This window comes from Carassius auratus, chromosome 11 (genome assembly GCF_003368295.1).
Source record: "Carassius auratus strain Wakin chromosome 11, ASM336829v1, whole genome shotgun sequence".
In the NCBI taxonomy this organism is placed as follows: domain Eukaryota; kingdom Metazoa; phylum Chordata; class Actinopteri; order Cypriniformes; family Cyprinidae; genus Carassius; species Carassius auratus.
The window spans coordinates 10,021,936-10,037,278 of record NC_039253.1 but is presented as its reverse complement, the minus strand read 5'-3'; the positions used below and the strand labels follow the sequence as shown (position 1 = coordinate 10,037,278).

At 36.9% G+C, this 15,343-nt stretch overlaps 1 protein-coding gene across 1 annotated transcript in view; it reads right to left on the bottom strand.

Annotated features, from left to right (window-relative positions):
* Positions 1-15,343, bottom strand: part of LOC113110990 (membrane-associated guanylate kinase, WW and PDZ domain-containing protein 1-like) — a 121,341-nt gene that overhangs the window by 59,783 nt on the left and 46,215 nt on the right. Inside the window, 1 exon segment of the mRNA XM_026275347.1 lies at positions 8,844-8,960. Coding sequence (XP_026131132.1) covers positions 8,844-8,960 — 117 coding nt within the window.

Here is a 15,343-nt window from a genome sequence, read left to right as displayed (position 1 = left end):
AAATGCCTTTTCTAATTATGGAATTATGTCCATATGCACAGAGAAACAATCTAAACTATTATCCTAAGAAAACCCAAAAGACATAGTAAGTCCCATGCTACATGATTTCCTACTAAATATTATCCAATTCAGAAATGTGTTTCATTATGGAAGTTAGAAGGATTTACTTAATTCTATGGAACACAAAATAAGATGGTAAGAATGTTTTAACTATTTTTGTCTGTACATTGAAAATTCCAAGCGTCCCAAACAACACTGGGACAAAAAAAGACATTTTTCTTGATATCTATCGGATGTCATGCTGGGACGTTTTCACAAAATATGAAAAATAGGTTTCATGTAAATCTTTTTGTAAAAATTTGGTTTTCATTCAATTATTATTCTAGAACATCTTGTCTATCATCTTTGAAAACATATTGGCAAAATTCACTTGTTTTTTTCAGCAAGCAGAAAAGACGGTCTTTCTTATATGTTAAGAACGTGCTGTGGAGGTGCTTTCTCCTAACACCACAAAAACAGTTAACCTATATGATAAAGGTGTATCAATGCAAATTTCCCGCCAGTCCTGTGTAACTACGCCACGTAAAGTTCACTTAAACTATCTTGCTCATCTCAGTCTGCTAAGTCTTGTTGATATCAGTGCCCTAAATGATGTTATAAGGGACTTTTTCACATGCAGAGATGAAGGATCGGATGAAGTTACCATAATTTTTGGACTATAAGTCGCATCAGTCCAAAAATACGTCATGATGAGGAAAAAAACATATATAAGTCGCACTGGACTATAAGTCGCATTTATTTAGAACCGAGAACCAAGAAAAAACATTACCATCTACAGCCACGAGAGGGCGCCATATGCTGCTCAGTGTAGGCTACAGGAGCACTGAGCAGCATAGAGCGCCCTCTCGCGGCTGTAGACGGTAATGTTTTCTCTTGGTTCATTTCTCTTGGTTCATGTCAAATTAATTTTGATAAAAAAGTCGCACCTGACTATAAGTCGCAGGACCAGCCAAACTATGAAAAAAAGTGCGATGACAGTCAGTTTAATGCACAGGTGCCCAAACTGCTGCGCTGTGCTTGCTTTTCTAAATGTAAACTTCTAACTAATCTAAATATTCAAGAGGTGATCAAAAGTTCAGACACCATGCCCATGATAAACAATGGAAAACTGATGCAGTATAGCGCTCCTGACAGAGAGCTCTCGTTAAACCTTGAAGTGAAGTGAAACCCGCTTTTCTCAAAATTCCATTCCTGAAAATCATAGCTATCAGCCAACTTCAGATAGCCATAACTTATGGACAAAATAAAAACAGTTTTGGAAAGGGCTTGAACCCTTTCACATGGTATCAAAACCTAAAAAAGGTACAATTTCACCATGTGGTGGGTTTTCCTATTACATTTTTAGCATACCACAGACGAAAGTCTGTCATACAGGTTTGGAAAGACATGAGGGTGAGTAATGACGAGTAATGTTTTTGTTGGGTTTTTAGCAATATGGTTTCATCACCTAAAATCTGCATACTGATTTCCATCTTTCACATTAAAATGTGCATGTGAACTTGAAATGTTCCATTATAGAAGAAAAGTAATATGATATTTTATTTAATAACCTTTTAATTTTGTTAATAATGTTTTTGTTCTATAATTAATCTTATCACTTTGGGATAAAATCCCCATATTGTTCTGCATCTTTCAACATTAAGCTTAAAATGTGCGTGTGAACTTGAAATTAAATTAAATCAAAAGAATCTGGTTTTGAATAGCCGTTTGACCACTAATAGCCACTCAACAAAATTACTTCCCTCATCCATCAAACAAGTCCCATAATTCTCAAGCAAATCTTTCAATCTTCCCGTGTTGCCCGCAGAGCTGAATGATTGCAGTGGCAAAACGACAAACACGCATCTCCAGATGAAACCCTGAGGAAATAGGCCAGAGGTAATGACAGAAACACACTGTGTCGTGAGGCCTGTCTATGAGCTTCTATTTTGGGGTGGAGCTCAGCGTGAATCATCTTCTCAGCCCCGTGGAGCTGTGATTTGGATTTAAAGCTCACCTTTTACATAACATCAAATTTCCAACCTCTGTAGAAAACCAGAATCGCTTTGTTGTGTGAAAAATGGAGGTGAAGGCATTAGTATGCATGTAGAGCTGCATCTTTAGAGCTTTTCTGTGATGGGTACATGATTAAAGGAATAGTTCGCTTAAATATGAATGTTCTGTAAGCCTCATGTTTTTCCAACCCCTTTCTTTCTTCAGTGAAACATAGAAGATATTTAGAAAAATGTCTCATTGAAAGTCAGCACCGTTTTAAAGTTGTTTCTTCTAAACGCTCTTCCAAATAACTCTGTTTGTTTTCAACAGAAGAAACTAAGTCATAGAGATTTGGATTGACTTGAGGGTGAGTAAATGATAACAGAACATACATTTTTGGGTGAACTATCCCTTTAATTTAGAAATGAACAGTCGGTTTATAATGAGTGCGTTAAGGAAGGAAAGTATGTGCCATTCCATGTGGATAAAGGACAATTGAAAACTAAGCTGAAGATACTTTAGTTTTCCAGGAGTAATTCCAACCTTCAATATTGAAGGACATCTAAAAAATAAAAAAGGCTTGCTGCAGATTCCCAGTCCTGGTCTTTCTTGTTCTGACAAAGCACATGAATGGAGTGGTATCTTAAGAGGCATTCTTCTCCTTTTGTTCCCCAAACCTCTTTTTAAATCCGCTCATCCAAAGTAGTGCCCCCTGGACAGGCCTGATGCTGGTCTCTAGTTAGTCCACTCTCACAGTGATCAACACTTTCTGTGGGTGCGTTTGACTTGCAAATTAATCACAAAATGTCTTTGAATTCAGAATGTCAAGTGCTGTGAGTGAATGGGCATTTCAGGCCAAGAACAGCCTGAGAAGACTCGTCTATTCCGAACAAGGTGTTAGCCAAAGAAAACGTGGAATGGGATTCGGATTCTGAACATTTCGTTAAATTTCTCAGTATGCCGCCCACATATGCTTTCTCAGTGATATCAAGCTTGAGCTGACATATCAAAATGGAGCCTGGAAATACAGGACGAACCCAAACAGAGAGGACCAGACCTTGGATGGCAAAAACCACATCCTTGATTAAACCATGTGACACAGCGAAAAAGCACACCATCCAGACGTAGACCGTCAATGCTAAAACTCACCCGAATGTTTGTGCTCCCTGCAGGTATTATCTCTCTTCCAACTACTAATCGTAGCTGACTCACAACCGAGGCGTTCTTCAGATCAACCGTCTCCAAGCCTGCGGTTAAAGCGAGTTGCTTGTCAGCAGACAGAGTAGCACACAAGCTAAATGCTAATTAGCTAGCTCCCACAGACACGGGTGGTTGTGAAGACTACGTTAACACAATTAGCTGAAGAGAAGATGCAAATTTGCAGCTGCATTTGTTTTCTTGCCTATTCGACCCAAAAACGCCTGCTTTTTGTTGAAATAACAAAAGCTACGAGTCACAGAATGAACAGACACATTCTCTCAGATGCAGAGATCTACCTAGCAACAATGTTTGTGATGTCTAACATCATAAGACAACAAATGACTGGGCAGTAACCTGTCAGAGACAGCATATGAGGGATCTGTAGTGTGCACTGTTGTGCGAAGGGCAGTGACAAACTGAATTTCACTGCACTGCTTCAACGCTGGATGCTTTTGTTCAGGTGGTGAGTTGATCATTGCTCATTACATCAAGGGTGATGGCCCTTCAGTGCACCGTACTCCCTCTGCCACATCATCATTCCATCACACACACATATACATGCATTCACACGCACACACATGCTCGCTGAGGAAAAGTGAGGTCCGTGCCCCAAAAGGACTCTATAGACAATAGCTTGAAAATAAATCATACTGATGAGAAAGTTTCTCAGTCAGGAGCCATCTGTCCCTGTGAACGAGATTTGACTGAAAGGTACAATTTTCACTCTTTTTTCTAATTCTATCCCCTGACTCAACCCCACTACAACCCCGACCCCACCCCCACAACAACCCCACCCCCAATCCAACCCTTTAGCCTATATATGAGGCATCCACCACACGCACTAAGCCCCATACATCACCCACAAACCCTCTAATCTGCTGCCCGCATCTCAGGAGATCGAGACTGAAAGCATGCAGAAAAACAAGACGGACTTGCCTCGCCGCAGTGCAGCCTCCGGACGGTAATCCTTTCTTTCTTTCTGCCAAGAAAACGCAGCAGCAACCTGTCTTCAGCTGCAATCCTGCTGTCTGCTACTGAGCAGAAAAACAAATGGAGGGATGGAGGGAGCGAGAGAGCCGAAGAGGGGATGGTGAGGGGGGTGTGGAGATGCAGGAAAGAGGAGGGGAGCAAGAGAGGGCAAGCAGGGGCTGGCTAACCACAGAGGCTTAAATAGAGTGATAGATGAAGAGGAGAACAGAGGGAATGAGAAGGAAATGTGAAAACACTGAGGGAGGGAACGCAGTTACAGTGGCATCTGTTATGTTGACTGTGAAAAGGTGGAACGCGAAATGAGAAAAAACAAAAATTGAACAAAGGGGCAAAGCCTTTTTAGCATTCCTCGCTATTGCATCACAGCACAACAAATCAGAGAAATCAAATGTACTCAGAGTCACGAAAGCATTTCATATGTACCTGTTTCTAGGTGTGAGAGCTGAGATTTGGAAGCAAAATGAGAGAAACGGATAGATTGGGATAAACAGAATTTATTATTCTGACAAACAAGAGATACAGAAGGAGAATGATATGTGTAATGGACATCTGGCTTCATAGCTTACACACTCGCAGAAAAAAAGGTACAAAAGCTGTCACCGGGGCGGTACCTTTTCAAAAGATAAACTTTTGTACCTTTTAGGTACTAATATGGACTCTTTTGTGCCTTTTGGAAAGGTTCTGCCCCAGTAACCACTTTTATACCTTTTTTCTGAAAGTGCATCAGGACATTTTACATTAGTTAGTAGCTCATTTTATTTGCATCTGTCTCAACGAAAAAAATTTTTTTCTGCTTTTTCAAAGAAAGGTTGCAAGACACATTTGTTCATATTTTATCACAATTACCAGGAATGAAGAAATTTGGCTGGACAGAAATATTCAATTATATATAACAATAGTAATAATACTAATAATAAAACAATATTTATAAGAACAAATACCAATTTAAATAATTGCTACAGAAATGTTTTATTGTATACTTTTAAAGTAAATGATAAAATAATAATAATTAAACATTTTAAAGTATTATAAATTATCATTGTTACAAATAATATATGTTACAAATAATAATGTTATATATGTTACAAATAATAATACTGAAATATACATGTCAATAATATTAAAATAATAATTTATGAAGGATTTGGCTGGTCAGAAACTTCCACTGAATAATAATATTTTTATTTTATTATTATTATTATTACTGTCACTACTACTTTTACATATGTTCATCACATATTTAATATTTTCACAAATAAAAATGATAAAAATATATAAAACAAACAATTATAATGAAACTAGCACAACTATGTTGTCTGGGAAAAATATTTGATTCCAGAATGTCAAGACTAATTAATCAAAATCAAGTATACCAGAGAACTTTGGGGAAATAAATAAATACATAAGTGTTACCACTTGAACTCAGTTTGAGAGGCACTAGTCATGGAAGACATACATTAATGACAGCTGAATCCTCTGTATCTATAATGAAAGCCTCTGTATCTATAATTGTATTAGTGCCATGCAGTCCTGTCTCAGGGTCACATGCCTTTATTGTCACTCTTCTCCAGCCGGCCATTATACCCCCAACACAAACACACACAACACACACACACACACACACTCCCAGCCACTGGCCACCTGGTGAGGCAACTATCTGCTCGGGCCATCATTGCACAAAAGAGACAGCTGCACCCCTTCCAAATTCCTCATGCATAAGAACCAACTGACCCTCACACACATCCCAACAGCCAGCCTCACATTCACAAGCTCTGATCAATCTTGACTCAATGCTGTCATGTTCACCAGCATCACGTCATGTAAAATCAGCAGGTAATTGACAGCAAGATGCTCCATTAAACCTCATTAAACGCACATGCTTTCTTCAAGACATGTTTGCATCTTGCTGGAACCAACCTTTCTAAATCGATCTATGAAGACAATAAATTATATTATACAAATATTATATAAATAAATAACATTTCATCAAAACCATCAAAATATACAATGGTTTCCACAAAAATAAGACATGTTTCAGCATATTAGAATGATTTCTGAAGAATCGCGTGACACTGTAGACTGGAGTAATGCCTGCTGAAAATTCTGCTTTGCCATCACATGAATAGTTTTTATCTTTTATCAAATAAATGCAGTCTTAGTGAAATAAATAAAAACATTTACAAACCTCAAACTTTTGAAGCGTTGTGTACACACTGCCTTGGGTCAAATTTGTGGAAAAACTGTACAGTGTGTAACTGGCTTTAAACTGGTTATGATCAGTTTTCCTACTGAAGTGGTTGACCAGATCCAAAGCCAAATTCCCATTTTCTACATATCATGTGATCTAGATCATCTCCAGCCACTCCGATCATCTTGTTTATCAAGTTACGACAGATACATTTTGACCCCTGATCAGCATGAACTGGTGTTATATGAATACTCGCAAACGCTGAACTGCTTTAGAAGTTGATTCTGGAGCATCTGGACACATCCCCCCGCTCTAGTTTCACATAGATGACCTCCTTCACATGTCTCATCTGTCCTCAATGCCAACGATCTAAATATCATGCCTTTAAAGGTGAAGCATACAATTTCAGTAACAATAACGGTTCATAAACGAAACCCAAACGCTCTCTCTGTCTCCATTGTTCAATCAAACCAATTCAGTTTGATGCTAATAACGGCAGAAATGGCTCACTTCATAATTAAGCCAATGATTTTAGTTTTTCAGGGTACATACACATATGGATGGCTTTGATTTCTGGGAGGCTACTGCTATGTTTTTGTTATCCATGAAACAGTGATGAAGTAGAGAAAAGAGATGGAGCCCACTACTATCTGTCTTTCCTTCCCATCTGTCCCTCCAGCTGTGTCATCTCTGTCAATCATTCTCAAACACACACACACACACACACACACACACACTGCCACTCACTTTCTGTCATATCAGTGTGTTTCGTTTGAGACTGTCTATAGCTCTATTAACCAGAAGATGATGCAAAACTCACCATCCAAACAGTTTAAAGCTGAGTGGGGGTTTTCCTTTCAACTAGACAGCATTGGAAGTGCTGCTACAAATATTATGACTTATCAAAACTATTTTATGCACAAAGCAGAATGTCAGCAAAGCTGTAGAAAAAAGAAAAAAAAAACCCAGAGAGCTGCTTTGCTGTTTCTTGCCTAATGGAAAGCAAGTTCTCTTTTGTCAAACTCTTTATACTAAAATAAAAAAAAGTATCAAGTAAAATAAAAAAAGTGTATAATTACAATCAATATTTCTCTCACTTTGTCTGTGATGATTTTGCTAAGATTATTAACATTAATAAGGTACAATGAACTAACAATGAACATACTATAACTTATTCTATTTTAATTGATTTTAAAATGTAATTTAAAAAGTAATAAATGGCAAAACTGAATTTTCACCCAATACTATAGTCATCACACAAGCGAATCTTCATAAATTTTCAGATTTGTTGTTCAAGAAGCATTTATTTCATACTGAAAACCATTTTTTCTTTCTACAGGATTATTTAATGAATAGAAAGTTCAAATGAAGAGCATTAATTTAAAATATAAATCTTTTGTAAAATGATAAATGTCTTTACTGGTCACTCTCGATAAGTAAAATGTATCCTTGCTGAGAAAAAGCAATGGTACTTAAATGGTAGTGTATGGAAAGATTAAAATAAAATAAGATTTAAAATAATTTCTGTAAAATATTGTTCATGGTTATTTAATGTTAACTACTGCATGACCTATTGTCAATGTATACTATAGCGACAAAAAATATAAAGTTTTTTCCTTGCAGTGCATTTAATGTAAAAAATATTTCTAGGATAAGTTATGGCCGCTTAAAATGTAACAAAAAATTAATGTTAATATATGTGTTGTTTCTGAAAAATAATTACGTGTTCATGCCAGACTTAACATATAAGTTTAGTTAACGTTTGTCTAATTTAGTTAAGTTGGCTATTTAAGTTGTTATTACTAATTGCAGAAACATTTTTTTCTACAGTGTTTCCTTTCAATACCTTCTGGGATTAATCATTGATAATACCAAAAGAACAATGTTGCTTCCTACTTTTTAGAACAGCTTTGATGATGTCTATGATGCAGGTAGGCAGCTTTACTAGGTTTTGCAGCAGAGCTTTAGCGTCAAATTATTTCAATGTAACTGGTAGCATGTGCACATATGAAAAGGTCTATTTTCTATACACACACAGTTACAGCGTTACCTCTTTAAAATACATGAAAATCTCTGCCTGTTTCTATAGACGGATACACACAAGGGAAAATCTCTGGACTTCTAGAAACATCGGTCTTATAGAATCGAAGCACGTCCACTCAACTGCACATATGTCCAATACTCTCTTCCTCTACAAGGATAAAAAAAAAACACAGACTATTTCATCACACCTCTCCAGGAACATGGCTGCCACCTACTCAATCAAAAGGAGGATTTCTTTAAATATTGACGTGTCCTCCCTTCCACAGCCTTAGAACAAACAGTCCAGCCTTCACTTTGAGGCTCACACAGCTTCTGCACATGAACTTAGCAAAAGAATGAAGTAGGGCAACATACAGCAGTGTACAGTATAGAGAATAATTGTACTCACAAGGCACAGCGTGGCGGTAGAGGTTGTCACGTATGGTTTGCTGAAGCTCGTAGTCAGCAGAGGATTTCGGAAACCTTTGGCTCAGGTAGTGTTTCAGGTCTTTATTGAGTTTATTTCCTGCAAAACAAAAGGAACATGTTATTGATTCTCAATCATGTACAGACTCGGCAGATATCTGTAGCGGCGTAGTCTGTTTCTGACTCAATGTTATATCAAAAAAATGGATAAAACTTCCTGTGCGTGGCTAAAATAATTATAGCAGGTACATATTTGTGATATGAAGAGGATTTGGGAAGTTCCTACTCTCTTATAAATAAAGCTACAAAAGTTCTCACTTGGGTGGTACCTTTTCAAAAGTTACACGTTATAACTTATAGGTACTAATATGTAGACTTTAGTCAATGATATGTACATTTGGAAACTTTAGGTACAAAGATGTTTCTTTTGAAAAGGTCCCATTCCAGTGATGGCTTTTGACAGCTTTTGTGAGAGTGTATAGCATGGCGCTGAGAATACTGTATTTAATGCAATGTATTCAAGAAAAACTAACTTGCATACTTGTCAGTGGTCTCAATTGGTAGCAGTTAATCAAATTTTGGAGAGCAAATGGAAGAGGAGGATATCTTCTAGATGTAGGAGATGCTAATGAGTGCACAGTACTGTTCAAAAGTTTGGGGTTATAATACTTTTTGAAATAAATTAATACTTTTATTCAGCAAGAATGCCTTAAAAACATTTCAAAATTCAAATAAATGGTGTTTTCTAGTCATTAAAGAATTTTTTAAAAAAATAGTACATTTCGACAAAAATATTCAGCAGTTTTAAACATTAATAATAAGGCATGTTTCTCGAGCATGTTTCATCAGCATATTAAAATTATTTCTGAAAGATCATGTGAAATAGAAGAAATTGAAGAGTAATGATGCTGTAAATTCAGCTTCGACATCACAGAAAATAATTACATTTTAAATAAACAATAAAATATAAAACAGTTCTTTTAAACTGTTAGAATATTTCACAACAGCCTTGGTGAGCATTAGAGACTTCTTTCAAAAACATAAAAAAACACCTATTCTTAGAATGGTTTACAATTTAGTTGCAGGATGTTTGGATCAAGTAAATCTAGAACCTATGTTTCTCAATCCGTAATCAATGACAAATGAAACGCATTCGTAAACATTAATTGTGGCGCAAGGGTGTGAAACATTAACACATAGTAGCACACCTCCATTCACACTCATGGGGATACCTGGCTGCCACCTCGACCCAGTGCAAGCAATAGAGTGGGCCATGTGAAACATTTCCCACCCTCAGCTCCACCATCTGTTAAGAAGACACAGATCGCTTACCCAGCACCATTTCAAAGAGATGCCAATAGCCAAAAGCTGTTTATGTGTTAATGTGGGTCCGCTGGGTGCCTGCAACAATGCCAGATCAGTCGTCTCAACATTTCTCACATGTACAAGTGACTCCAGGGACTTCCCTTTACCGGATTAATGGGAATATTGCATTTCTGGAGAATTCTTTGAATGGACAGTCTCATTAAGGCCTAATGATGTCATCAGTTTCTCTCTCGCTCGCGCTGTAGTCTGTCGTTGATCAAATGAAACTGCATTTTAAAACTTTATGAACATACATAATTGGTTGCCTTGGCGATACTCGTTGCTGCAAGTCTCAAATGCCACCCTCTGCCCTTGAACATTTTCTAAGAAAGACATAAACCAGCACAGACTGTGAGTTAATAATCTACTGTAAAGTTTATGCCGATCTGGGCTCCTTGAGGATGCATAGTAAATGCAAAAACGTATGTTCATAAGTTTGTGTACTAAAAGAATAGCAATTTTTCACAATCATTTCTAAATCTAATTCTTGATCCCAGTTTAGAAACATCATCTTGTCATTAATCCACTGGGATATCTAATGCCGTTTCTCCAGTGTTTTGTATAGAATCAGGTTTATCTTTGTAAACTGAAGAAATAAATTAATTTTAATTAACCATCAAATGAGATCAAAACAGTTTAACAACTCAAAAGTCAGCATAACAGGATGTAAACAGCCTATTCAAATGGAAAAACTCAACAAACACTTGCTTTTATAACTGAGCACTTACAGCAATTTTCCCTGAAACAGATAATCATTTTGCAGAAACGATACAAACTATTTTCATTTTTGCTTGGAGAATGAGTTTTAGGCTCTACAGAGAATCTGAATCTCTTTGTCCTCTTCTATAAAATTAATTCAGTACTCCCTCATTTACTCTCATCATAATGTATTCAAACAAATAATAATAACCACAAAAAAATGGTTATGGATTTAATATCGCGGTCTACAAATCCAGAGCCTTTATGAATCTTTAAAATCAGCACGAAATGGAAATTCACCAGATCAATTCCATAAATGCATGCTATTGATTACATTGTGAATGATCTATACATGCATACTTTTCATTTTGGAATTTAGAAAATTACACACGGATAACATTGTGGTCTATGAATCCAGAAAGTTTACAGTCGTTTAGTAAAATGCAAGGTTTTTCATGTAATAAAAACAGATTAAAAAAGCAGCAGATATTGTTGCACACATTGCATTGAGCTAAAGATGTACATTTAACACCCAGTTTGTGTTACTGCCACCATGTTGAGCAGGCTGTACAATTAGCTGATGAACAAGTAACAGCTCTGCCAGGCAATGTTCAAGCTAGAAGGTCAGAAAAGAGCTTTTCTTTTCTAACTGAACCTCTGGAGGATTGTTTCTTAATCTAGCCACATCCAAGTCTAAAAATACACTTTGATGCGAAACCCATTAGACTGTTTTTTTCAGAACTAAAATGGGAATAATGTGCGAGTGTGAAATTCCTGTTGAGTTGGTGTGTGCAGTCTGGCGTTGATGTTAACGTCGTGGCATACCGCTGTGAATTAATCCCTGCAACAGGTTGTGAGTCATTACTCAAACCTACAGCAGCCAGACCATACACCCACCCCCATCCATCATCCCAAACTCACTTTATTCCAATTAGCTGCTTACTGGTCGGACTCAACTTCAACAATGGTAAAAAATAAAAATAAAAAAATAATAATTATATATACATATATATATAAATTTACTTTATTGTAATTTTATTATAACTTTTATATTTTTATAACATTTTATTATAACAAAAAGAAAAAAAAACTAAAACTAATTTTTTTCTGGAACTGCATGTTCAGAATCATAAATGCATATGCATTTTCTTTCACTGATATTATTCGAAATCAAATAAGTAGTCGATTTGTCAGTTTGGCTTGATGAGAATGTTAGTGATCAGCAGAGTGTTCCAAAGAGCAAAGAGCCTTGAATTACTGTGCATTATTTGTTCTGATGAAATAAAAATAAGAAAAGAAAAAAAAAAAACATTTAGTGTACTAAAATGTTCAGGGTGTCATTTTACACAGACTATGCACTTTTTACATGCAGCGAGTAGATTAGCCAAGATATAATATTATTATGTGTGTTGCAAGTGATATGGAAATGGATTTAGTGCAGAGTAAAGAATGGCTCTAAAAGCACCTTTTCGAGAAACAAGTGTTTTGAAAAGAAAATATGATTACAAGATATTTTTCAAACAGGGGGCGCAGCATATCTTAAAACCAATAATAACTATATTATTCAAATCGCAGCACAACCACAAAATCAAAGTAAATATACAAAACTCAGCCAAATGACTCCAGAACACAAAGGATTTAGGTGAAACAGCTGTATGATATCTGTTGTGGGGACGGCATTCTTCTTCATTTTGCTGACTGATTTATGCAGACCCTCTAGACAGAAATTACAACGGCCCAATGGTGCACATCTTATCTTACATAGCTGACTGCTTTCTTTTTGCTTAGTGTCCATAATCCTGTGTGAAGATGAACAAGAGCCAGCACTGAGTCTTCAATGGTATTTTACTCTTCCACTGGTAGTGCAGAGAGAAGAATAAGTCACTTTTCGAGTCTGTGTATATTAATGCATGCAGGTCTGCGTATAGGGGGACACCATTTGGTGTCCGAACCCCAAATCCCTCCTAAAATAGATAATTAGAAAACAAATTGTTACTGAATCAACTGCACCTGGCAGAGATACCGATAAGCTCCCAACTGCAAGCGCCCACTAAACAAAACAGCCAAAGCATGCTGGATTGATTCCAGCATGTGTGTATCTGCATTTACACAAGTGTGTAAGACAACGGTCTCAGTAGCCAATTACCTGCTGGAACTCAATGCCCATCAGAATAAACTAAAGCACAGTGTGTTTAGAAGAGATTACTGGATCAGATGAAGCATCCGGCATTCAGAACGGCGAGTGTGTGCATGTGTGTGTGAATACAGGACCTGGTACCACTCAGAAACATCACTGCCAGCTGACGCCAGCCCAGAGTTATTAAATCCAGTAACTGAACGGAGGCTTGTTTTACTCGCTTGGCTTTGGCGAAGGAAAATGAAAGAACTGTCAGATTTGCACATATTCTTTGGAGTCAAGCTACTTCTGGACATTTTTGATTGCCTGAGCATGAAAGCAGGAAATATAACTTTGTTCAGAAAGGCTTTTGGAAAAGAACTGGAGCCTGATATATGAGTAAAGAAAGCGTCTGACACACACAGTCTAACCGGTAGCGTGCAGAAGTTTTCTGAAATGAGGAAAGGCATGTGGTCCAGTGTAAATTCCCGATCCATTTCCATCTGAACAGATTTCAGGTTAAAAGTGTATGGAGAGCTACTGAATTATGATTTACATTGAATCATTTAGCAGACACTTAAAAAAAAAAAAAAAAGGACAATAGAAGCAATTAAACAAAAGAGCAATGATACTTAAGTGGTAGGACAAGTTCCAGTTAATCTAACACAGTACACAAAGTCATACAAGGGGGGAAGATAGATATGAGACATTATCAGAACAAAAAACAACTTTGTACGTTTATATTAACATTTTGTTGTGTCTTTTAAGTAATGAAATATTGACATAAGATAGACAGACAGACAGACAGACAGACAGACAGACAGACAGACAGACAGATAGATAGATAGATAGATAGACAGACAGATAGACAGATTCATTTGTCCAGTGTGTGTGAAGAACAGGTATGAAGTCTGTAAACAGGCATCTGTTTGATATTCTGCTCTCGTTTCTTGCTCAGCTCTACACTGCCCTCTCTGTTTCCCGCCATTACGCCTGGCCTGTATCACACTGAGTCTTGTCGCCATGGCAACGCTGGTCAGAGCAGCACTCATCCAGCTTTGATGTTTAAGTGTGCCGCCCCCTACTGGTGGTTAATGGTAACAAGCACAAACAATTACCTGCAGTTACTGTTTGCCTGTTTAAACAGCAAATTGTGCACTCTATGAATCATTTCAGAATTGTGAAAATATAAATGGATAAAATGATGCCACCACAGCACCCAAGAGTGTGTGAATACTGTAGTCAACACAGTTGACGTACATTAAACTTTTTGGGGGGCTAATAAATTTAGGCACTGTTGCATTTACTGGACAAAATAACCCCGAATAAACCGATAAAAACTAACACACATTGTAATAACATGAAAAATATATATTTTTAATTATTAATCCAAAAGTGTGATTAATATTTAGTGTGATTATATATTACTATTATATAATTAAAACGTAATGGCAAATTAGGTATTTTTTTATATTAATTAAATTACTTAATGTTCAAACATAATAATAATAATAAAAAAATAGAACCATTTAATGTGTTAATGTAGCAGTAATATGTAATATAAGTGCAGTCACAGTGCCATGTTAACTCTTCATTTATGAGGAGGAAAATACTGCTTTGTTGGCTGAAATTTATGACAATCGGAGCCTATCGGCGTTCATCCTGAGGATTTGAAATGACTATACAAGATAAAAAAGACAGAGACACTTTACAGCCGCATCTCTCTCCAGTAGCAAGTGAAATTGTTTACCACATTCCAGATTGCTTTTATCGATTCCCAGCACTCTGGGCAGAAAATATGCCTCCAATGATTCATCTCAGACATGCAGTGTTGATCAGATAGAGCTGTCGTTTATATTAGTCCTCTCTGACTGCAGACATCGTATCAGACAGGCTTTTCAGCCTCGCTGGCCTCTGTGTTTGTGTCTGACTGTTGGGGTTATCTGAGTGTTTTATGGTTGAGAGTGTCGATGTGAACGCATTCACGCATATACATACACACACATATATATGTATACATGCATACATATATATCCCTTCTCTTACTCAATCTACTCAAGCATCAGACAACCAAATTAAACTTTCACGCCACCAAACAAATCAGACCCTTCTGATAGGATTAACTGAGAAGCATTAAGACTCTGAACACCCGGTGCGAAGTAACACAATTAATTAGCACAGCCTATTAACACTGCTAGCTTGCATTCTATGCTAGATAGAAACGCCTGTTAAAGCAGCTTAGCATCATTGTTTGTCTGCCTACAAATGTTTCCTCACTAGGCCAAACCTTACATGTGTGTTAA